We start from the raw sequence: 26983 nt of genomic DNA on the forward strand, positions 1-26983 counted from the left end.
ATGTTAAAGGTGTTTTAATGAATATACATGCATGTTTAATATATATAACATATAGATTCCTATCTTTCATGAAGACAAGAATATAAGTTGGTGTATTACCTGATTCTGATGACTTGTATTGATTGGAATCAGACAGTATAGTGCTGATAATGTCCACATTTTCAAAAGAAGAGAAAAAAAGTTCCTCTTTTCTGTCTAATACCACATAAAAGTCGTTGTTTTTTGGCATCTTATTTGTCCAGCTTCCATATTCGTTTTTATACACTTTACAAGAAATACATTGGCGGCAAACTCCGTAGCTTGCTCGCTTGTTTGCGCTTGCTTTCGGAGACTCTTATTTTGTTAGTGCAGGCGCGATGGAGCGGCACTTTTATTGTGAAGACAGGAACTGGGCGATCAGTCTTTAGGCTTTTGACGGGAAGTACGGTTGAATTAAAAAGTGTCTTTTTTCCTTTACACTTTTGATTGATTGATTGAAACTTTGATTAATAGATTGCTCAGTGCAGTACATATTCCGCACAATTGACCACTAAATGGTAACACCCCAATAAGTTTTTCAACTTTTTTAGGCCGGATTTGACGTGTGACAGTCACGTGACCGCCTGGTTTTGTTTGATTGGTCCAACGTCACCAGTGACTGCATTTGATTGGTGAAACGCAGGCATGCGTAGTTCCTACTTTGAATGCGTGTCGGACAAAATCAAAACAAACAAAGCGTGCATTAATAGATCGATAAAAAAAAAAAGTAGCGAGTAAAGACCTGATTGTAGATAAATGGAGCGGAGTAAAAGTAGCGTTTCTTCTCTATAAATATACTCAAGTAAAAGTAAAAGTATGTTACATAAAAACTACTCTTAGAATTACAATTTATCCCAAAAGTTAGTCAAGTAGATGTAACGGAGTAAATGTAGCGTGTTACTACCCACCTCTGGGTAAAAGCAAATCTCAAAGATAAGAAGGCCCAATACCATAAAGATATTTACAAAGCATTAGAAGAACCATAACATTGATGCTGAAACACACGGTGAGCCAATGCAGAGAGATTTTAAAACTGGTGTAATGTGAGCCCGCCTTCCGGTCTTTGTCAGGACACGTGCCGCTGAATTTTGGAGTAATTTCAAAGGTTTAATAACTTTTTTCAGAAGGCCAGACAGCAGGGCGTTACAATAATCTTTACAACTTGTAATAAAAGCACGCATTAGCGTCTCTGTGTTGCCCTGAGAGAGAATTGGGCGAACTCTATCTTAATGGATGCTGGCTACAAAACAAGTTTACCTTTAGGTACTAATAAAGTAACCTAACCTAATTGACAATATGAGTTTACAATTATAATTTAGGATTATATTTAAATTGCAATATTTTCTCGGAGTATTACAATACCAATACTCCTACTTTCCGACATGCCGCTTTTTGTGGCTTATTCGATTATATCAGAAAACTCCAACAAAGTCAGAAATAAACTGTTTCAGTATGCAAATGTAAACCAAAAAATAGAAATACCTGTAACACTCCCATGGTGGTCCTCCGAAGAAAAAACTGAATACAAGTGAATACTCAGACAACACTACAGTCTATCAGCTCCAAAAAACACTATTGACACTAACCCTCTTTTAGTGGCTAGACTGTATTTCCTGGTTATTGGCTGAGGACAGTTTGGGGTATCTGACTGTGTGCTGATGTGACGCTGAATGAGAGGGAAATCCAAATTGAATTGAAGTCAGTGGCAGTCAAATAAAAAGGCTTGTGAACGGATGTTCTACTATGATGCCGGATTAATGTGTCCGCCTTCATTTCCTGCACATTAGCCCAGAGTGACTTTGGCATTTTTTCGTCTTCGTTTTGCATGAATTTTGGATGCAAGTTCCCTGCGTGTGCGTGTGCGTGTGCGTGTGTCTGTGTCAAACAGTCCAAAAAAACATGCTGAATATTTTCGTGGTGCCAGTTTCTCCCATCACCCACATTTAGCATCTGTTTCCCAGCCAAATATGTAATTAGACGTTCTGCCCTGCCGTTCTTTGGCTCCGCCTACGCGCTCGTCCGTAAGCACATCATAAGCAAAGTTTAAACAAGTTTTAAAAAAGTGACAGCTCGCCTGGATTATCGACTGCCGAGTGACTTGGGCCAACAAATCAGTCGTAACCGACCGCATCAACGTCGACAATCAGCCGATGAGGAAGCGTGGGCATCGATTGACGGGTGTCGTTTTTTTTCCCCCATTCCGACATTTAATTAAATCTAAAATATCTGCTTTGTCGATGCTCCTCCCGCAGGGCCTGAACCAGATGAGGAAGGTCGCTCAGGTCGGGCAAGATGGCGTTTTAAGGACCGACTGGCACGACTACGCCGCCATGAGAAGGGACGCCGCTCGTGTTGGTGAGGAATTCCATTACCTTGTTTTTGTTTTGTTTTAATATTATGGGAAGGTTTGTCAAAATGTTCTGGACTCCTGTTTCCATGCTAGGGTTGTATTGAGCATAAAAATGTTGGAGGTAGCAAATTTGTTAAAGGCCTACTGAAACCGCGCAGTCTGATAGTTTATATATCAATGATGAAATATTAACATTGCAACACATGCCAATACGGCCTTTTTAGTTTACTACATTGCAAATTTAAATTTTCCAAGAGTTTCGTCTTGAAAACGTTGTGTAATAATGACGTGTACGCATGACGTCACAGGTTTTTAGGAAATATGAGCGTTACGCACACACACACACAGCTAAAAGTCATCTGCTTTAACCGCATAATTACACAGTATTTTGGAGATTTGTGTTGCTGAATCCTTTGCAATTTGTTCAATTAATAATGGAGAAGTCAAAGTAGAAAGATGGAGTTGGGAAGCTTTAGCCTTTAGCCACACAAACACACGGTGATTCCTTGTTTAAAATTCCTGGAGGTGAAACTTTACTATGGATCAGATTGGGTCAAGCTAACATGGATCCCGACGGAATGTCAACCAGCAGGTTTCGGTGAGAAAATTATGGTAAAAAGTCGCTTCTTACCGGAGATCAGCTGAGCTTGTGCCGTCCATAGCTGCCGTCGACGCCCCTGAGACACTCACGTCAAGACACCCGTGGACGTACACCTCCGACTATCAGGTACTGTTAAACTCACTAAAACACTAGCAACACAATAGAAAGATAAGGGATTCCCCAGAATTATCCTAGTAAATGTGTCCCACTGCAATCGCGTTTTTTTTTTTTTTTTAACTTTTTTTTTTTTTTTTTTTTCTAGTCCGTCGCTATCAATATCCTCAAACACAAATCTTTCATCCTCGTTCAAATTAATGGGGAAATTGTCGTTTTCTCGGTCCGAATAGCACTTTTTGTTGGAGGCTCCCATTAAATATGTGAATATGTGAGGAGCCCCCACACTTGTGACGTCATCGTCTGCGACTTCAAGTAAAGGCAAGGCTTTTTTGTCAGCACCAAAAGTTGCAAACTTTATCATGGATGTTCTCTACAAAATCCTTTCAGCAAAAATATGGCAATATCGCGAAATGATCAAGTATGACAAATAGAGTAGACCTGCTATCCCCGTTTAAATAAGAAAATCTCATTTCAGTAGGCCTTTAAGACTGAATGAATAGCGCCTCTGCTGGTTGCAGCCAAGTACTTTAATTGTTTCAAGACACGATAAATTACATAATTACTCTATAAAATTCGACCCATTATGACACGATATTTTATATAAGGCGATCCTGCCATGAACCATGATACAAGCGGTCCTAAAAAGCCTTTACTGTATTTTTTGGACTATAAGTCACACTTTTTTTCATAGTTTGGCCAGGGGTGCGACTTATACTCAGGAGCGACTTATGTGTTAACATACCAGGCACCTTCTCAGTTGGTTATTTATGCATCATCCAACATACACTTATTTAGCTTGTTGTTCACTATTCTTTATTTACTTCAAAACACCTTTCAAATGTCTATTTTTGGTGTTGGGTTTTATCAAATAAATTTCCCCCAAAAATGCGACTTGTACATGTTTTTTCCTTCTTTATTATGCATTTTCGGCAGGTGCGACTTATACTCCGGAAAATATGGTACTTGTGCAAAGCTGGACAGTTACCATCCTATGAAGTAATTTACATAAAGCAAACGACTTGGAACTAGCAGCTACACAACAGCTAAGCACACAATAGCACACAAGTTGGACATGCGTAATAAGTGTCTGTAATTGAACACTGTTGCAGTCTGTAACACCACATTTGTTAGTATAAACAAGTATAAAATAAATCTAGTTGCAAATGACTTACACATACAAGGTTTCTGAGGCAGAAATGAATTAGAACTGCTCACTTAATTTATCTTATTGCATCATGAGCTTAACTGAATGAACTTGTGTTGCCACTAGGTGTTGCAAAACATATTACCACCCCACTTTAACCTAAAGACAGCGTAGGTCATTTCCAGATGGTACATTATAAATAAGCCAGTGTTTTAAAAAATACAATCCTCATAAATAAAGGTATCAATCAACTAAAGTAAAACTTCTCACTACCTTTGAAGACCCATACTGTACTCCTAGTGGTGTTGTATATGCAGTGCTGGAATTCGTAATAGCAGAAAATTTACAATTTATAAAGGTTTCACTGTATGGTGGGATCAAACTGCGTGAATCAATGCACCTTCACAGTTAGGAGTTCATAAATAAAAATATTTCATCCATTGTGATCATTGATTCTGCTTCTCATCCTATCTGGTAAGACCACCTTTTGACATATTTATTGTGTATATAACAGTCTTTGATTTTTTAATAAGAGATGTTGAGCTACCCAGTGAGACAATGTCTCAATCTACATTGATTTACATTAAATAGAGAAACCATCCATATGCCTCCAGATGTCTGATATATTCGTGTAGGATGCAGGAGGGTAGAGGTTACATCAAACAATACATTTCGTGGGATGTTTAGGCACACTGGTGAGCAACTTGGAGAGCTAGAAAGCATTAACAATAACAAAATATTTCTTGGATGTCAGATTAGCCCCGAGGCCAGTGGCATCCATCCATGCGGCGCAAAACAGAATGTTAATTAGGAGGAGTTGATCTCTGCAATGAGCTAATAAAGCAAAGGCTTGCATTCTGGAGGAACGCAAGCAGATTATTTCTGCTTCGTAGACCAAGAACTCCTCGGACTGTAGATCAGTGATGAGTGGCTAATGGAACACTGTGAGCTCGAACAATTCTTAAGTTTCTGTTTTTCAACAGGTGATGGCGAACAGGGTAAACCGTTTCCGATATCCGACGCCGATCGGGTGGACCTGGCTTACAGGGAAAATGGTTTCAACATCTACGTCAGCGACCGGATCTCACTCAACCGCTCTCTGCCAGACATCCGCCATGCAAAGTAAGCTATGTTGATGTCAATTACGATGATACGACTTCATAGGGGACTATTTTTAGGCACGCTAGCTCATCTAAATGTTCTATTATAGCTACTCTTGTTACGGTTGTTGAAGTGGTTTGTCAAAGGATTTAATCTTGATGATCCGTATGTCGTTTTGACACTTTCACAAATAGATTTAAAAACAACACCATCAACATTTTAAATTGTATAATTTATTTTTTAAATATTGAATCGGATCAGAGGCAAAAATTGTTGATCAGGACATCCCTTTAAGTTACCACTGATGTCCTATGAGCAGATCCTTTCACATTTTCAAAGCTCCCATCTTGTTTCTCCAATTTCTGTTCTAAACTTTTTATTATGTCCAATTTAATTTCACCTTTTTTACTTTTTCATTACTTTTTCTTTGACACAAAAGTCCAATAAGAAGAATAAAAGTTATTTTGAAATGGGAAGAAATGCAAATGCCATACCCATCAAACATCGCAGCACAAAACGGCACAACAAAAAATGCGGAAAGAGAAAACCCCTTAACACAAAACGGTGTAATACAAAAAGTTTAACACGACGTGCCATAACATGAGACGCCGTAACACGAAACACCGTAACACGATACGCCACAACACCACACGCCACAACACCACACGCCACAACACCACACGCCGTAACACGAATTGTCGCAGCACAAATTTCCACAAAATGAGTTACGTAGCATGAAATTGCATAACATGAACCGTTGTCACACGAAACTGCATAACACAAATCGCCACAACACAAACTGCCGTGATGCAAACCACCGCAACAGAAACGGCCACAACACAAAAATGCAGCAACACAAAACACCTCAGCACAAAACACTGTAAAACAAAACGCTGCAACACAAGCTCCGCAACACAAATATTGCAACACAAATGCCGCAGCAGAATGACGAATCAGCGTATCATGAAATGGCGTAACAAAAAACATCGTAACAAGAAATGTCGCAATACAAAATGGCGTAACATCAAACACTGCAACACTAAAAGTCGTAACACCAAACACGCTAATACAAAATGCCGTAACATAAAATGTTGCAACACCAAACGCTGCAACACAAACGCCGCAACACAATCCCGGAGCGGCGCAATACAAAACGCGCAAACATAAAATGCCGTGACAAGACACGCCACAACACAAACCGTCCCAACAAAAACCGCCCTAACATGAAACGCCACCGCAATACACCCGAAGCCGTAACACGAAATACCGTAATACAGAATGCCCTAACACGAAATGCCACCACAACAAACATCATAACATCAAACGGCGCATCACGAAAAGTTGCAAGATCAAACGCCGCAATACGAAACACTGTATCACAAAATGCCCCGACGTTAAATGCCGCAACACCAATCGCCATAACACCAAATTCCGCAACACTAAACGCGCAACACCAAACGCTGTAACACAAGGATTGCGTCTCTTTTTTCCCCCCCAAAGTTTCTATGCCTGGTTGTCAGGCAGGCAGATGGCATTAAATATTTAAATAACAATATTCAGTAAACTCTTCATGCAGCTGCTGCCACTCTGTTGGGCTTTTTTCTCCTGTAAGTAAAATGGTCATTTCAAACTTGAGGCAGGTAGACACTCTTTAGCCCCGCCTCTGGTGTAAAGCTTCAAAATAAGTACCCAGACATTTTTACTGTGTTGTTCCCTGGCAACATGTAGGGAGGACCTTCACTGCACCATTTTAAAAATGCAACTATAAAGATTGACAGATGTTTTCATATATAAATGTTGCCCTTGATGCACAACTACTACTTTCTGAACCGTCTGGGGAAGTCCATGTCCAACATTTTAACAATCTCTCAATCTCACCTTGTTCTTTCAGGCCTCCCTCGACTCGTAACCTTTCCCCAAAAAGCCGCTTTCAAATGCTCCTCGACAGACCGTTGCTCTTAAATCCCGCCACACTTAAAACCTTGACCTGACGCGCCTCCTGTCTCCACCTGTCGGTGCTTTGCATTCATTGTTGCACACCTAACCCCCCACCCCCACCCCCTCCCTCCCTCCACCCCCCCGGCTAGCTGCTGCTGCTTGATTGGCATATTGTCCCCGCAAATGACACGTGACAATTCCCGCACGCCGCCACGGTTGAATTGAGGCGCACGCATACGGAGTGTAAACACTTCTGTCCCCCGCGGTGCTCGCCGGGATTCACCAGCAGGCCGCCTGTCTGTCACGCCTACTACCTGTCTCCATTTCATTTGAATGGACAACAATAACTCTTATCACATGATTAGCTCCCGTCCTCGCCACCTTGTCATGTACAAGATGACGGCTGTAACCCCTCAACGGGGGGGCGGCTGTGAAACAGCTGTGTTTTGCCACAAATAACGACTTTACAGCTGCGGCAGGAGCATGTCGCAGCCCGATGAGGCGCGTCGGAAGGTCAACATCTGCTGCCGCTGCTGTTTGAACTACTTTGCTACAGCATGCCACCTTGTCAGCAAACAGAAGTGTTTATTTAAACCACACACACAGACAGCAAAGGCTATGGCTAATTCTGAGCCCAAAGAAACATAGCTGATAGAGAAGCTAGTGCGGGCTAGGAATGGGTCGTATGGCCTAAAACAGGGGTCCCCAAACTACGGATTTGGCCCGCCAGCGTCCAAAATCCAGCCTGTGGAAATTTCAAAGTAAAAAAAAATAAATCAATCAACTTTTTTACTATTTTTTAAATTTTTTTTATTATTATTATTTTTAAATCTGTCCTTACTAATACATTTTCAACCGCTTGTTACTCTTGGTGTCTTCTAGCCACTCAGGCAAATCTTATTTTCTAAAAATTCCCATCCATAACGTGACATATATATATATATATATATATATATATATATATATATATATATATATATATATATATATATACAAACCCCGTTTCCACATGAGTTGGGAAACTGTGTTAGATGTAAATATAAACGGAATACAATGATTTGCAAATCCTTTTCAATCCATATTCAATTGATTGCACTTCAAAGACAAGATATTTGATGTTCAAACTCATAAACTTAATTTTTTTTTGCAAATAATAATTAACTTAGAATTTCATGGCTGCAACACGTGCCAAAGTAGTTGGGAAAGGACATGTTCACCACTGTGTTACATCACCTTTTCTTTTAACAACACTCAATAAACGTTTGGGAACTGAGGAAACTAATTGTTGAAGCTTCCAAAGTGGAATTCTTTCCCATTCTTGTTTTATGTAGAGTTTCAGTCGTTCAATAGTCCGGGGTCTCCGCTGTCGTATTTTACGCTTCATAATGCGCCACACATTTTCGATGGGAGACATGACTGGACTGCAGGCGGGCCAGGAAACTACCCGCACTCTTTTACTACGAAACCACGCTGTTGTAACACGTGGCTTGGCATTGTCTTGCTGAAATAAGCAGGGACCATGGTAACGTTGCTTGGATGACAACATATGTTGCTCCAAAAGCTGTATGGACCATTAAGCATTAATGGTGCCTTCACAGTTGTGTAAGTTACCCATGCCTTGGGCACTAATGCACCCCCATACCATCACAGATGCTGGCTTTTGAACTTAGCGCTTATAACAATCCGGATGGTTATTTTCTTTGTTCTTTATTCTTTGTTCCGGAGGACACCACATCCACAATTTCCAAATATAATTTGAAATGTGGATTCGTCAGACCACAGAACACTTAACCACTTTGCATCAGTCCATCTTAGATGAGTTTGGGCCCAGCCAAGCCGGCGGCGTTCCTTGGTGTTGTTGATAATTAAATGGCTTTCGCTTTGCATGGTAGAGTTTTAACTTGCACTTACAGATGTAGCGATCAACTGTAGTTACAGACAGTGGTTTTATGAAATGTTCCTGAGCCCATATGGTGATATCTTTTACAAACTGATGTCGGTTTCTGTTGCAGTACCGCCTGAGTTATCAAAGGTCCGTAATATCATCGCTTACGTGCAGTGATTTCTCCAGATTCTCTGAACCTTTTGATGATTTTAAGGACCGTAGATGGTAAAATCCCTAAATTCCATGCAATAGCTCGTTCAGAAATGTTGTTCTAAAACTGTTCAACAATTTGCTTACAAATTGGTGACCGTCGCCCCATCCTTGTTTGTGAATTACTTAGCATTTAATGGAAGCTGCTTTTACACCCGATCATGGCACCCACCTGTTCCCAATTAGCCTGCACGCCTGTGGGATGTTCCAAATAAGTGTTTGATGAGCATTCCTCAACTTTATCAGTATTTATTGCCACTGTTCCTAACTTCTTTGTCACGTGTTGCTGGCATCAAATTCTAAAGTTAATGATTATTTGCAAAAAAAAAAACGTTTATCAGTTTTAACTTCAAATACGTTGTCTTTGTAGTGCATTCAATTGAATATGGGTTGAAAATGATTTGCAAATCATTGTATTCCGTTTACATGTAACACAATTTCCCAACTTATATGGAAACGGGGTATGTAAATACCAAGACAAAAACAAACAAAGGGTACAGACAAAAACGCTTACATGGGGGGATAACAAACAAAAAGGCTTAGCGTGAAAGCTAGCAGGTATCGAACAGGAAACAGAAATCGTTCATGTAATATGAAAACAAACTTGGAAGCAGGGGAAAAAAACAGTAAGCTACAAACATCCAACGAACTATTGCTTACCGCTACGCTGCAAAGATACGACATGACACGACAGGAGCGACAGGTAGCAACGACAAAAGCAACAATAATCCAGCACTGACTGGAGGAACAAAGCAGGTAAAATAAGAGTGGGCTGATTGAGGTGTGGCCAGGTGCCAATAAGCCGCAGCTGAGGGGAAAACAGCGCACAGGGTAAAAAACAGGAAACAGACAAAATAAAAGCGCTGACAGAAACTAAAAACAGGAAATACTAAACACACACAGAAGGAAAAACTAAAACACAAACAAACTGTCAGTGGCAAGCCTGACAAAAACAATCTGAAGTTGTCTTTATTTTTAAGTTATCGTGCCGTGATTTAACCAGTCCGGCCATTTTAGGAGTAGATTTTCTCTCCATGTGGCCCCCGATCTAAAATTTATACATTGCTTTCTATTCAAGTGTTCATCACCAGGAGCACTCACTTCACAGCGCCACACAATGTGCAGCAGAACAAGCTCTCACAATAAAGATTGTCAGGAATAATAGCAAGCTCCTATGAAATTGTCGTCTTCAGTGGTCAATGCTTTTTGTCCCTCGCTCACTGTCGGAGAAAGGGTAATTTTTCTCCATTATGGCAAAGTGGTGTCTGAGACAGTCTGGATCTCTGAAGCATTGTCAGATGGCACGCTCAAACATCTCCAACATTAAGAAGGTTATCATCTGACAAACTCTGTTTCGATATTTTACTTTTTTCTACCTGTGTGTGTGTAGTTGTAAGCAGAAGCTGTACGCGGAAAAGCTGCCCAACACCAGCATCATCATTCCGTTCCATAATGAAGGCTGGTCGTCTCTGCTGAGGACGGTCCACAGCGTCATCAACCGCTCTCCTCCGCAGCTCATCGCCGAGGTCATCCTGGTGGACGACTTTAGCGACAGAGGTACGTCGACAGACATCTGCTACGACTGGTATCTCACAGGTGTTCATTTGCCATTGCTGTTTAGACCCGTCCTGTGATGGATGTGTTTACCTCTTGTTTCCATGGTAATGAGATGTTCCGCTACTTCAAAGTTATTTAACGCACTCCAGAAGCCGAAATTAAACCCTCATGCTGCTCCCGCCCAGCGGGAAACCTGCGACTGACTGTACATTGAAGGCTGGGCCAGGAGATTACACGCGCTTGGCAGAAAGGGGATCTGGGCCCACTCAAATATGAACACTGTATTAGTAACCTTACTCTTGATCATAATCCTAGTCAGCAATGATATCTAACCTACTTACTTACAACCTTGTCAAATGATACGAAGGCATATGTTAATCACAAAGATTATTTATTTAACACCTCAGGTTTAGGTCAGGCTGATTAGAAAAAAACAGGTACCGTATTTTTTGGATTACAAATCGCTCCGGAGTATACGTCGCACCGGCCGAAAATGCATAATAAAGAAGGAAAAAAACATATACGTCGCATTTTTGGAGGAAATTCATTTGATAAAATCCAACACCAAGAATAGACATCTGAAAGGCAATTTAAAATAAATAAAGAATAGTGAAAAACAGGCTGAATAAGTGTATGTTATATGACGCATAAATAACCAACCGAGAACGTGCCTGGTATGTTAACGTAACATATTATGGCGGGGGTCGGCAACCCTCTTTAGCGCCGTCCTAGTGGCTCTCTGGAGCTTTTTCAAAAATATATGAAAAATGGAAATGATGAGGGGAAAAAACATATTTTTTGTTTTAATTTGGTTTCTATAGGACGACAAACATGACACAAACCTCCCTAATTGCTATAAAGCACACTGTTTATATTAAACATGCTTCATTGATTCGAGTATTTGGCGAGCGCCGTTTTGTCCTACTAATTTTGGCGGTCCTTGAACTCACCCTAGTTTGTTTACATGCATAACTTTCTCCGACTTTCTAGGATTTGATTTATGCCACTTCTTTTTCTGTCTCATTTTGTCCACCAAACTTATAACGTTGCGCATGTATGCACAAAGGTGAGTTTTGTTGATGTTATTGACTTGTGTGGAGTGTGCTAATCAGACATTTTGGTCACTGCATGACTGTAAGCTAATCAATGCTAACATGCTATTTAGGTTAGCTGTATGTACATATTGCATCACTATGCCTCATTTGTAGCTATATTTGACCTAATTTATTTTCTTTTAAGTCCTCATAATTCAATTTATATCTCATGACACACTAGCTGTATGTAATATGGCTTTTAATTTTTTGCGGCTCTAGACAGATTTGTTTTTGTGTTTTTGGTCAAATATGGCTCTTTCAACATTTTGGGTTGCCGACCCCTGTATTATGGTAAGAATCATTCAAATAACTATAACATATAGTACATGCTATACGTTTACCAAACAATCTGTCACTTCTAATCGATAAATCCGATGAAATCTCTTGTCGTTTTCTGCTGCATATTTCACTACGTCCAGCTTGTAATCTGCAGTACATGATTTCCTTTTCGGTGCCATTTTTGTTCAGCCCTTCTCAGTTTTTATAAGTTACCGCCAACGTTGAAAAGATCCATTTTAATAGCTATGGCAGTAGCATATACCATATAGCAGTTAGCATCCCATGACCCACAATGCACTTCTGCCATGACCCTCCCCCGCTGAATTCTTATTGGTTGACGTGTGTGTGACGATTGCTGACATTTGCTTCGTCTCTTCCGCGAATGAGATAAATATTATTATTTAATATTTTACGGTAATGTGTTAATAATTTCACACATAAGTCGGTCCAGGGTATATGTCGCTCCTCCGGCCAAACTATGAAAAAAACTGCGACTTATAATCTGAAAAATACGGAACTAATCAAATATACTGCATAAGAAGGGAATAGGGTTCTCTCGATACCAAAATGTATTCTAATACTTTTTGATACATTTCTAAATGAAGAGGACCACAAAAATGGCATTATAGGCTTTTTTTAAACAAAAAAACTTCTTATAGTTTTTTTTGTTGCAATCAAATATCAGTTTTGTGTTAATTAGATAAGATATTGAACATACTAGAAGACTTCAGTCTTAGTAGTAAGTAGGGCTGGGCGATATTGCCTTTTTTTAATATATCTCTATATTTTTAGGCTATATCGCGATATACGGTATATATTACGGTATTTTGCCTTAGCCTTGAATGAACACTTGATGCATATAATCACAGCAGTATGATGATTATTTGTGTCTTCATTAAAACATTCCTCTTCATACTGCATTCATATATGCTACTTCTAAACTTTCATACAGAGAGGGAAATCACAACTAAGTCAATTGACCAAAAGTGTATTTATTAAAGTTATTAAGCAATGGCACAAACATTCAAGTCATTTCCAAAACATAAAGTCCAAGATTGTCAGAGACGATTGTCAGAGACATTTAAGTGTCAAATAAAAATGAGCTGCATAATAGGAAATCAAATAGTATTCGTCCATCACTTTGTGGTAGGTTACTACGGTTATGAAATTGTCTTCATTCTCTAGCGAGTGACTTTTGAAATGATGCTACATATTAGCAGTAATGCTACTTTTTATAGCAACGCTTTCCCCCCCCACACTTGACAAATTACGGTTGTCTGTTCGACATATTCCCGCTTGAAGCCGAACCACCGCCCGACGATGGAAACCCTGCTGTTTTTATTGGGAATTAAGTCTTCCTTCATTTGTTACCAGATCCGCAACTTCTTTCCCTCGTATTACCACTCGTACGGCTACGTTAGCATTACAGCTAACGTTACCCAGTCTGCTACCTCTCTGCTGGGCGAGGGCGTATACGTATGTGACGTATGACGTGACAGAATGTGACATGTGTAAGTTTGTGCGGCTGCTTGTCTGTGAGAAGGAGAGACAAGAAAGAGTGAGAAGTGTCATGCCTGTAAATCAGTTTATGTTTGATCATGTTTATGTTTTGTTTTTGGACTCTTGTTTCCCGTTTTGCACTTCCTGATTGTGTTTGTCTCCATAGTTATGCATTAGTTTCTACCTGGTCTCCAAGTCACGCCCCTGCCCTCAGTCCCGCACCTGTTTCTCATCATCATAGTCACTATTTAAATCTTTTTTTTTTGTTCACCGGCCTGGGAACTTTGCTATTGCTGGTGTTTATGCTATTGATGCTTGCATTCTACTTCCTGCTTATGCTGTACTGCTTGCTACATGCTGCTCCTACCTTCATGCCATGCTATTCGGTTTTGTCCACGTCAAGTAAGTTTTCGTTATTTAAGCCACTGTGCTCGTTTTGTTTATAGTTCATTATTCATGCCATCGAGCAAGTGTTTTTGTCTCATGTTTGTATTTTGTAGTCTAGTATTAGTACCTCCTTGTGAGCGTCCTTTGTTTGCTTATTTTTGTATTTAGTGTTTAATAAATTAATCATGTACCTGAATTCACGTCTGGCTCGTCCCAAATTCCCTCTGCATCGAAGAAGTAAAACTAATCCGTCACAGTCCTGACAAGAAGAGGCTGTAGTGCAATGCCCGCATCTAAAAGCAACTGCGTGAGAACGTATACTCGAATATTACGATATTGTCATTTTCTATATCGCACAGAGACAATCCCGCGATATATCGTGTATATCGATATATCGCCCAGCCCTAGTATAGTAAGTTAGCAAACGGGTTACAAATGCTCCTAATTTGGCTGCTGACATATGCAGTAACATATTTTTACTTTTCTCATTGTATTATTTTGCCAAATTTATCAGGGACAAGCGGTAGAAAATTGATTATTAATCTATTTGATCATTTACTGTTACTATTTGCTTGTTTTCTGTTTTTAAGTGTTCCATCTACTCTTCTGTTAAGATGTAATAAGCACTTAATGCCTCTGTTGTTTGGGTACTTAAAATAGGTTTTGGGTGATACTAATAATTTGGGTATTGATCTGATACCAAGTACTTACGTGATCATCCATCCATCCATTCATCCATTTTCTACCGCTGTACAGTGGGGCAAAAATGTATTTAGTCAGCCACCGATTGTGCAAGTTCTTCCACTTAAAATGATGATAGAGGTCTGTAATTTTCATCATAGGTACACTTCAACTCTGAGAGACAGAATGTGAAAAAAAAATCCAGGAATTCACATTGTAGGAATTTTAAAGAATTTATTTGTAAATTATGGTGGAAAATAAGTATTTGGTCAACCATTCAAAGCTCTCACTGATGGAAGGAGATTTTGCCTCAAAATCTCACGATACATGGCCCCATTCATTCTTTCCTTAACACGGATCAATCGTCCTGTCCCCTTAGCAGAAAAACAGCCCCAAAACATGATGTTTCCACCCCCATGCTTCACAGTAGGTGTGGTGTTCTTGGGATGCAACTCAGTATTCTTCCTCCTCCAAACACGACGAGTTGAGTTTATACCAAAATGGATACAAAGATGATACACCAGAGGATTGGCAGAATGTCATGTGGTCAGATGAAACCAAAATAGAACTTTTTGGTATAAACTCAACTTGTTGTGTTTATATACAGTATTTAAAGTCCTTGTGCGTAATATTACTTTCCCCATCTGCTGTGATGGTAACTGCCCTTTTGATTAGAAATCATTCCGACTGTAATTAAGCCTCAGGCACCCAAGTAGGAACCTGAGTTACAATCGATGGTGGAGGGAAGTCGTAAGAAGGTAGAGAAGGGTTTAACACGTTTAATAGTGTTTTCAGTGTCCATTGTCACGGATGTCGAGGCACCCGTAATAAACATTCAGGCAGTGCATTATGAAGACAAAGGACAAGAGTTTTTCGTGGAGTCCGTGGTTTGCTGCTACACTACACATTCATATGACTAACAGAAAAAATGTAAGCGAATATGAGGAGGAGGAGGAGGAGGAGGAGCAGGAATGTGGTACATGTAGTCGTCTTCCGGGGGCCGATTTTTGCCTGATAATGCACAATGTTTCATAATGTGAATCTGAATCATCATATCAGCTCCCGAACATACTCCTCTCGTCTGTTTATAAACGGTCAGAAAAGCTGCAAATGAGTCAGCTGCTAGGACATCGTATACTGCTCGGACGCCGAGCGGTACCAGGAACGGCAGAAACCTGGTTGCCACGGCAACATCAGAGCGTCCTATTGATTTCCGGCAGCTGTTTAATGAAGCCAGCGAGTGAACGGTGTTGACACCGTGTCACAAAAGTAAGTACATTCACTTGTAAATGTATTGTGCACGATGGAAATTTTGGTATACTTTAAAGGACTGAAACCCACTACTACCGACCACGCAGTCTGATAGTTTATACATCAATGATGGAATATTAACATTGCAACACATGCCAATACGGCCTTTTTAGTTTACTAAATTGCAATTTTAAATTTCCCGCGAGTTTCTTGTTGAAAACGTCGCGGAATTATGACGCATAAGCGTGACGTCACGGACTGTCAGGAAATATTAGCTCAGCACTAGTTACGGCTAAAAGTCATATGCTTTAATGGCATAATTACACAGTATTTTGGACATCTGTGTTGCTGAATCTTTTGAAATGTGTTCATTTAATAATGAAGACTATAAAGAACAATGCTGTTAGTGGAAAGCGGTGGATTGCAGCTGTCTTTAGCACCGAGACACAGCCGGTGTTTCTTTGTTTGTTGTGAAGCTTTAACACAGAGCGGTCAAGCGAACATGTTTTCTCTACGTCAACCGGCATGTTTTTGGATGGGGAAATTGTGATATATATCTTACCGGAGAAATCATTGGATTATTCGTCGTCCTGCAGTAGCTGTTTAAAAGGCAGCTGTGAACTTGGCTCCTCGGCTTCTCTATGAGACACTGCGTGTTCACCGCAGCCATCCGACCTCGAGGTATGTCTTTACAATCTTTAAAATCTCACTAAAACACTATTAAATCAATAAACAAATAAGGGATCTTCCAGAATTATCCTAATAAATTTGTCTAATTACATCTGAAACGCTCACACTGCCGCCGCCCGGAGCCATCGCTTTTTTTTTTCTTCTTTTTTGTAGTCCTTCACTATCAATATCTTAATTAACAAATCTTTCATCCTCGCTCAAATTAATGGGGAAATTGTTGTTTTCTCGGTCTGAATTGCTCTTACATCTGGTGGCTCCCATTATAAACAATGTGAATATGTGTGGAGCCCTACAACTCGTGACGTCACGCACACATACTTCCGGTAAAGGCAGGGCTTTTCTATCAGCGACCAAAAGTTGCAAACTTTATCGTGGATGTTCTCTACCAAATCCTTTCAGCAAAAATAGGGCAATATCGCGAAATGATCAAGTATGACACATAGATTGGACCTGCTACTCCCGTTTAAATAAGAAAATCTTATTACAGTAGGCCTTTAAAGTAGTAGGTGTAAAGCTTGTACAATAGTATACATTCACATACATGCATATACAGCCATGATAATGTAAAGACCGGTCAACACAGGTGGGAAGCAAAACAGTTGTGTCTTCTTAATGCAGTCAAGCACGGCGGTGGTAGCGTCATGGTCTGGGCCGCACGAGTCCTGCTGGCACAAGTGAGCTGCGGTTCCCTGAGGGAAAACATGAATTCCAACATGCACTGTGACATGGTAAAGCAGAGGGGGAGCCTTTCCCTTGGAAACACGGCTGCGTGGCAATTTTTATAACTCTAATTAGTTACACTGTCAAACAAATTAGATGTTGGTATACTTTAGAGTAGTCAATGTACAGCTGGTATAGCAGTATAGATGTAAATGCATACAGCCATTATGGTGTAATCACCTGGCAACACAAATGACAAGCAAGATAATTGTGTCTTCTCTATACAAACGAGAATTGCGGCCGTAACGTCATGGTCTGTGGCTGCATAAGTGCTTCCGGCATAGAAGAGCTGGGGTTCATTAAGGGAAAACAGGAATTCGAACTTATTCTGTGTCACTTTGAAGCAGAGGAGTATTCTCTGCCTTTGGAAACTGGACTGCATGGCTTTTTTTATGAACATAAATAAATAATCAGTTAGATTATTACACAAATACAACTCAAAAGGGAACATTATCACCAGACCTATGTAAGCGTCAATATATACCTTGATGTTGCAGAAAAAAGACCATATGTGTTTTTAACCGATTTCCGAACTCTAAAAGGGTGAATTTGGCGATTGAAACGCCTTTCAATTGTTCGCTGTCTGAGCAATGACCTTTTACCCGTGACATCACAACAGGAAGCAATCAGCCATTTTCTCAAACACATTACACACACAAGTCAAATCAGCTCTGTTATTTTCCGTTTTTTCGACTGTTTTCCGTACCTTGGAGACATTATGCCTCGTCGGTGTGTTGTCTGAGGGTGTAACAACACGATCAGGGACGGATTTAAGTTGACTTACGTGGAGTGTGCTAATCAGACATATTGATGGTCACGGCATGCTAATCGATGCTAACATGCTATTTAGGCTAGCTGCATGTACATATTGCATCAGTATGCCTCATTTGTAGCTATATTTGCATCCAGCCTTTCTCTCCACCCACATTTAATGCCAAACAAACACATACCAATCGACAGATTCAAGTTGCACCGGTTGTCAAAAGATGCGAAAGTCCCTCGTTTGTTCTGTTCTGTCGTAGCATCGCTACTGACGATAGCGATGCTACGACATAGATGTGTGGATTTCCTGCGACACTCAAAGCAGATGTATTTCCAACGATAAAGTCAACGAAATAACAAAGGTGAGTTTTGTTGATGTTATTGACTTATGTGCTAATCAGACATATTTGCGCACGGCATGACTGCAAGCTAATTGATGCTAACATGCTATTTAGGCTAGCTGTATGTACATATTGCATCATTATGCCTCATTTGTAGCTATATTTGCATCCAGCCGTTCCCTCCACCCACATTTAATGCCAAACAAACACATATCAATCAACGGATTCAAGTTGCAGCAGTTGTCAAAAATGCAATCGTTGGTTAGAAGGCGATCGCCGAATTCTTCCTCGTTGCCGCTGTGTGTCATGGTATGGCTCAATAGCTTCAGTTTTTTTCTTCAATTTTGTTTTCGCTATCTGCCTCCACACTCCAACCATCCATTTCAATACATGCGTAATCAGTTGAATCGCTTAAGCCGCTGAAATCCGAGTCTGAATCCGAGTTAATGTCGCTATATCTTTCTGTTCTATCCGCCATGTTTGTTTGTATTGGCCTCACGCAGTGACGTCACAGGAAAATGGACGGGTGGATATAGCGATGGTGAAAATAAGGCACTTTGAAGCAGTTTTTTGGGATATTGCGTGATGGGTAAAATTTTGAAAAAAACTTCGAAAAATAAAATAAGCCACTGGGAACTGATTTTTATTGGTTTTAACCCTTCTGAAATTGTGATAATGTTCCCCTTTAAGAGTAGTCAGTGTTCTGCTTATACATCGGTATAGTTTTGTAAACAGTACATCGAGCTAGGATAGTGCATGTAAGGAGCTGCCAACCTAAATGACAAGCCAAACGATGGTTTCTTCTCTATAAAACCCGAGCATGGCACTAGTAGCATCATGGTCTGGTGCTGCATGTGTGCTGCCGGCACTGGGGAGCTGCGGTTTATTGAGGGAAACATGAACTCCAAATTGTACTGTGACACTTGGAAGCAGAGGAGGATCCTCTCCCCTGGGAAACCTCCATTTATCCATTTTCTACCGCTTATTCCCTTTGGGGTCGCGGGGGGCGCTGGTGCCTATCTCAGCTACAATCGAGCGGAAGGCGGTGTACACCCTGGACAAGTCGCCAGCTCATTGCAGGGCCCTGGGAAACTTGATCAAAGTAATTAACTAAATAGTTACATTATTCAACTAATAAAACGTTACCGTACTTGGGAATTGTCAGTGTATGGCTTTTACTTGAAATGCTTTCCCCCATTAAGACCTCACTGGTGGAGGCACTTGGCGTTCCTTCCTTCCTCCTCGAAAACAACCATGCTGCCCAGTCCCTGCTTTCAGAATGTCGCCGTACAGCTCCCCAGCGCTGGCAGCACTCGAGCGTGCCCAGGCCACCACCTAAATAGTCTTGCGAACTCACTTCCTTCGGCAGCCATTGAATTGGTTGCCAACTGCCAATCAGCTCAGTTGTCTTGTGGTAAGAGTGTCCGCCCTTAGACCGGGAGGTTGTGGGTTCAAACCCTGGCCGACTCATATCAAAAACAAAACAAAAGTGGAACCATTACCTCCCTGCTTGGCACTCAGCATAAAGGGTTGGACTTAGGGGTTAAATCACCAGTGCTGCTCACTGCTCCCCTCACCTCCCAGGGGGTGAACATGGGTATGGGTCAAATGCAGAGGACACATTTCATCACACCCGGTGTGTGTGTGTGAGACAATCGTTGGGACTTTAACTTTAACAGTTGGAGCCAAGAACGCAAAGTTGGACTTCACGTCGACACGGTGCCTGTGAATTTGCCAAGAGTGATTGATGATGAAGTATGTCTCAGTTTTCCTAAAACTTTGACGCTATTTGTTTAACATTTTAAAACGTTGTATTGTTTTTACGTCAATGGCGTCCGACCCCAGTTGCCTGAGGTGTGGGGGGCGGGTCAGATGTCATATTGATGCATTTCCTACTCAGTGGTTAGAGCAGGGGTCACCAACCTTTTTGAAACCAAGAGCTACTTCTTGGGTACTGATTAATGCGAAGGGCTACCAGTTTGATACACACTTAAATAATTTGCCAGACATAGCCAATTTGCTCAAATTACTTGTAATGGGTATTTCTGTCTGTCAGTCCGTTGTACATTTGTTTTCCTTTTATGGAAGTAGAGAATAAATGTAGAGAATAAATGATGGAAAAAAACACTTGTACGGTTTAAATTTTGGAACATAGTTTATCTTCAATTTTGACTCTTTAAAAGTCAAAATTCAACCGAAAAAAATCAAGAGAAAAACTAGCTAATTCAAGTCTTTTGGAAAAAATTTAAAAAAATTATTTATGGAACATCATTAGTAATTTTTCCTGATTAAGATTAATTTTAGAATTTTGATGACATGTTTTAAATAGGTTAAAATCCAATCTGCATTTTTTTATAATATATAACAAATTGGACCAAGCAATATTTATAACAAAGACAAATCATTATTTCTTCTAGACTTACTAGAACAAAAATTTTAAAAGAAATTCAAAATACTTGTTTGAAGAAATATTTCACAAATATTCTTCATCGAAAAAACAGAAGCTAAAATGAAGAATTAAATTCAAATGTATTTATTATTCTTTACAATAAAAAATAATAATTTACTTGAACATTGATTTAAATTGTCAGGAAAGAAGAGGAAGGAATTGAAAAGGTAAAAAGGTATATGTGTTTGAAAATCCTAAAATCATTTTTAAGGTTGTATTTTTTCCTCTAAAATTGTTTTTCTGAAAGTTATAAGAAGAAAAGTAAAACAATAAATGAATTTATTTAAACAAGTGAAGACCAAGTCTTTAAAATATTTTCTTGAATTTTCAAATTCTATTTCAGTTTTGTCCCTCTTAGAATTAAAACTATCGAGCAAAGCGAGACCAGCTTGCTAGTAAATAAATACAATTTAAAAAATAGAGGCAGCTCACTGGTAAGTGCTGCTATTTGAGCTATGTTTAGAACAGGCCATCGGGCTACTCATCTGGTCCTTACGGGCACCACGTTGGTGACCCCTGGGTTAGAGTGACCGCCCTGAGACCGGTAGGTTGTGAGTTCAAACCCCGGTCGAGTCATACCAACAAGTGGACCCATTACCTCCCTGCTTGGTACTCAACATCAATGGTTGGAATTGGGGGTTAAATCACCAAAAAGGAATCCAGGGCGCGGCCACCGCTGCTGCTCACTGCTCCCCTCACCTCACAGGGGTTGAACAAGAGGAAGGGTCAAATGCAAAGGACACATTTCACCACACTTAGTGTGTGTGTGACAATCATTGGTACTTTAACACTAACTTTAACTTTTCCCTCTCACTGCTCATATCCTCCGGTGCAGTTTTCAGGGCTTTCTTTAGGGGACACCCTTTAACTCATTTCTTTGGATTGGTCATGTGAGGCGTTGTTCATCACTGCCAGTAGCGGGGAGTGTGTGTGTTTATTCAGCTGTGGCCCGGTGCACACACGAGCTCCTCCATGATGGAGGCCCGCCACGGGCAGATTGATGGCCCAATTGCTTCCCCTACTTTCACCTCCCCCGACGAGCAGAGGGCTGTGATACTTCACGTCTGCCAGGAGTGGCGAGTTTGCATCCCGCTTGAATGTCCCCCTTTAAGTCAGGGACATTTAAATAAAAAAAAAAAAAGGATGTCACGTTGCTGTCCATTTGTCAAAAGGAGCACAGCGTCATATTGGCTCCCATATTGCCACAAAGTGGACTGCTTTTTGCGTTGCACCCACCAGAGGAAAAAGACGCTGATTGAGTCTGAGTGCTGGGATGTGTGGATATTTGTCAGACGCCTGCCAGGCCTCCGCCGTTGCCCGCTTAATATCGCTCCTTTGAAGACATGCAAAATGGAATCCAGCTTTTATAAAAGTCTGTGAGCAATCTGCACGACGGAGGGATGTATCACTTTTTTATCTCACATGCTTACAGAATACCACATGGGCACTGGAAAATGGAAAAAAGAGTTGCATTCCAGTGTTTCCCACAGGTCAGGCATCTATTTGTGGTGGTGTGGTCGGGCGGCGGGTGGGGGGGGGGGTGATGTAGAGGCGGCGGCGATGACCAAGAAGAACGCGGAGTTGGAATATAATTACAACACTTTATGTACATATTTATATACATCCATCCATTTTCCATTTTCTACCGCTTATTTCCTTTTGGGGTCACGGGGGGCGCTGGTGCCTATCTCAGCTACAATCAGGCGGAAGGCGGGGTACACCCCGGACAAGTCGCCACCTCATAGCAGGGCCAACACAGATTTATATACATATTTATATAATATTTACATATTTATATAATATGTAACTACAAGCTCCATTCACAGACTGAGTCCCATTTCTTTTATGAACGGTCGAGCAAGTCAAAAGCCGGAAAAAAAAAAAAAAAAAAAAAATATATATATATATATATATATATATATATATATATATATATATTTTTTTTTTTTTTTTTTTTTTTCATTTTTATTTATTTATTTATTTTTTTTAATTTTATTTGTGGCGGCTGTAATTCTTTCGTGGCGGGCCGCCACAAATAAATGAATGTGTGGGAAACCCTGCATTCTAACGCGCAACCTTCTTATGACAACTGTAGACCTATTAAAAGGGCAGATTGCAGTTACACCCAATGGCCACCACTGGTTTTGCAAAAAATACAAAACAGAATTTTTTATGCGTTGGTTCGGAAAAAGAGCAAAGTAAATGTAGGATATCTAAAAGTAGCTGGAGGGCACCAAAATAAATGGAGCGCTACAGCAAAGTAGAGACAGTGGACCTGACCTGGGCAAAATACGGCCATGCCGGCCCATTAAGATTTTCAACCCGGCCTGCCGGATTTCTACATCAGGGGTCACAAACTCAATTTACCTGGGGGCCACTGGACACAGAGTCTGGGTGAGGCTGGGCCGCAAGAAAAGATTTCTTGAAAAAAATGTTGCATACAGGAGTATGTCAAGTTGTATAATGACGTTTCAAATTGTATTCCTTGTGCACCGCAACTTTCTCTGTGCAAATAAGACACGTCGGGGTGCCACTGTGCGCAATAAAAAAATATTGCATCGCCCACTTCTGCTGGAATTGTCTTTGCTCATCACTAACCTTTCTCTTCACTGGAGGCTTTGAAAAATACATGTTTGGGGTTGTGGAATATAAAAACCCCGTTTCCATATGAGTTGGGAAATTGTGTTAGATGTAAATATAAATGGAATACAATGATTTGCAAATCCTTTTCAACCCATATTCAATTGAATGCACTACAAAGAAAAGATATTTGATGTTCAAACTCATAAACTATATTTTTTTCTTGCAAATAATAATTAACTTAGAATTCCATGGCTGCAACACGTGCCAAAGTAGTTGGGAAAGGGCATGTTCACCACTGTGTTACATCACTTTTTCTTTTAACAACACTCAATAAACGTTTAGGAACTGAGGAAACTAATTGTTGAAGCTTTGAAAGTGGAATTCATTCCCATTCTTGTTTTATGTAGAGCTTTAGTCGTTCAACAGTCCGGGGTCTCCGCTGTCATATTTTACGCTTCATAATGCTCCACACATTTTCGAGCGGAGACATGTCTGGTATGCAGGCAGGAAACTACCCGCACTTTTTTACTAAGAAGCCACGCTGTTGTAACACGTGGCTTGGCATTGTCTTGCTGAAATAAGCCGGGGCGTCCATGATAACGTTGCTTGGATGACAACATATGTTGCTCCAAAACCTGTATGGACTTTTCTGCATTAATGGTGCCTTCACAGATGTGTAAGTTACCCATGCCTTGGGCACTAATACACCCCCATACCATCACAGATGCTGGTTTTTGAACTTTGCACCTATAACAATCCAAATGGTTATTTTCCTCTTTGTTCTGGAGGACACCACGTCCTCTGTTTCCAAATATAATTTGAAATGTGGACTCGTCAGACCACAGAACACTTTTCCACTTTGCATCAGTCCATCTTAGATGAGCTCAGGCCCAGCCAAGCCGGCGGAGTTTCAGGGTATTGTTGATAAATGGGTTTGGCTTTGCATTGTAAAGTTTTAACACTTACAGATGTAGCGACCAACTGTAGTTACTGACAGTTGTCTTATGAAGTGTTCCTGAGCCCATGTGGTGATATCCTTTACACACCGATGTCGGTTTTTGATGCCATACCGCCTGAGGGATCAAATGCCTGCAATATCATCGCTTACGTGCAGTGATTTCTCCAGATTCTCTGAACTTTTTGATGATTTTACGGACTGTAGATGGTAAAATCCCTATATTCCTTGCAATAGCTCGTTCAGAAATGTTGTTCTGAAACTGTTCGACAATTTGCTTAAAAATTGGTGACCCTTGCCCCATCCTTGTTTGTGAATTACTTAGCATTTCATGGAAGCTGTTTTATACCCAATCAGCCTGCACACTTGTGGGATGTTCCAAATAAGTGTTTGATGAGTATTACTCAACGTTATCAGTATTTATGCAACTCAGTATTCTTCTTCCTCCAAACACGACGAGTTGAGTTTATACCAAAAAGTTAAATATTGGTTTCATCTGACCACATGACATTCTCCCAATCCTCTGCTGTATCATCCATGTATCCATTTTGGTATAAACTCAACTCGTCATGTTTGGAGGAAGAAGAATACTGAGTTGCATCCCAAGAACACCACACCTACTGTGAAGCATGGGGGTGGAAACATCATGCTTTGGGGCTGTTTTTCTGCTAAGGGGACAGGACGATTGATCCGTGTTAAGGAAAGAATGAATGGGGCCATGTATGGTGAGATTTTGAGCCAAAACTTCCTTCCATCAGTGAGAGCTTTGAATGGTTGACCAAATACTTATTTTCCACCATAATTTACAAATAAATTCTTTAAAATTCCTACAATGTGAATTCCTCGATTTTTTTTCACATTCTGTCTCTTACAGTTGAAGTGTACCTATGATGAAAATTACAGACCTCTGTCATCATTTTAAGTGGGAGAACTTGCACAATCGGTTGCTGACTAAATACTTTTTTGCCCCACTGTATATGAAGACTTTGGATGGCTTTGGTTTTTGTTTGCCTTACAAATAATACTTTTAAAGTTGTCGTCAAACATTTTATTACAACTTTTGCTCAGTACCTTTTATTAGGCAAGGCTCCCAAGGTGAAGGTTACATTTTATATAAAGGTGATGACTGGGAGCACTAATTATTTAATGACATAATAGTACTAATAACCTGTCTGAGGACTTGCATATTACTCACCACTGAATGAAGTGATATAATCATTAGCGGGTTAGATCCAGACCCACTTGGAAGGACCCCTTATCGGCACCAGCGGCTGGGAAGCTCAGAACACGTTTGTTCGCGAACACGCAGAAAGAAAAGTTGTGCATCTTTATTCGTCAGTGTGGCTGAGATAATGAAGTGGTGTCGCACGGTGAAGTGTGACGGGGACGGGGTGGAAGGGACAAAAACGGGCTAATTGAGTGATGCCATTATCGAGGGCCGGCAGCGGGCGGCGATCGATTCTAACGTCTTTGAGCGCGGTGAGCAACTATATCTTGATAGAGATTCCATTTGCTTCTGTATGAACTTGAAACATCCTGCTCGGCTTCATTCAGGATGCAATTTCACTCCTTTTTTTGCTCCACAACTTCATCGACGTCATCATTCCTTTGTGAAGAAAAGCAATGTAGAAAAAACAACAGGATGTGGTAGCTTCCAGTTGTCTTCATGTCCTGGCGTCTTGTCACTTCGGATGGTTCGATATCACCGTGGGCGTCTTGTCACTTTGGATGGTTCGATATCACCGTGGGCATCCGGAAAGCACAAAGTGGTGACAGACTTCACCTTCTGATTGCGCTGCGTGGACAACTTATTGATTTCTCGTAGTGCAGGGGTCGGGAACCTTTTTTGGCTGAGAGAGCCAAGAATCCGAATATTTTAAAACGTATCTCCGTAAGAGCCATATAATAATTTTTTCAACACTAAACACAAATAACGCGTGCATTTTTAAGCAAGACCAACATTTCTAGAGTATAATAGGTCTCTTATTCTTTGTAATAACATTGTTATTCTGAAGCTAACTGTGGAGGCGGCGTGGCCTGCAGGCCTGCAGCGAAGCGGGGTGTTGCCAGGAGCGGCCTTGAAATCAGCGACAGGTGCGTAGATGGCCCACCTGGGCTTTGTTATCTAATCACCTGTCGCTCTGTTTATAAGCAGCAGCCAGGAGGATAGAAGGGGTTGGGGCTGGAGCCAGAGTGCGATCGAGATCTTAACGGCCTACTGAAACCCACTACTACCGACCACGCAGTCTGATAGTTTATATATCAATGATGAAATATTAACATTGCAACACATGCCAATACGGCTTTTTTAGTGTATTAAATTGCAATTTTAAACTTCCGGCGGAGTTTATTTTTGAAAACGTCGCGGAA

The 26983-nt window shown here is 40.6% G+C and overlaps 1 protein-coding gene across 3 annotated transcripts in view; it reads left to right on the plus strand.

Annotated features, from left to right (window-relative positions):
* Positions 1–26983, plus strand: part of LOC133551766 (polypeptide N-acetylgalactosaminyltransferase 10-like) — a 103984-nt gene that overhangs the window by 24530 nt on the left and 52471 nt on the right. For all 3 annotated transcript variants that reach the window (XM_061898829.1, XM_061898830.1, XM_061898828.1), the window contains exons 2-4: positions 2271–2373; positions 5214–5352; positions 10755–10921. In XM_061898829.1, coding sequence (XP_061754813.1) covers positions 2271–2373; positions 5214–5352; positions 10755–10921 — 409 coding nt within the window. The remainder of the gene's footprint in view (positions 1–2270; positions 2374–5213; positions 5353–10754; positions 10922–26983) is intronic.

Source organism: Nerophis ophidion, linkage group LG04, assembly GCF_033978795.1.
Source record: "Nerophis ophidion isolate RoL-2023_Sa linkage group LG04, RoL_Noph_v1.0, whole genome shotgun sequence".
NCBI classification, from domain to species: Eukaryota; Metazoa; Chordata; class Actinopteri; order Syngnathiformes; family Syngnathidae; genus Nerophis; species Nerophis ophidion.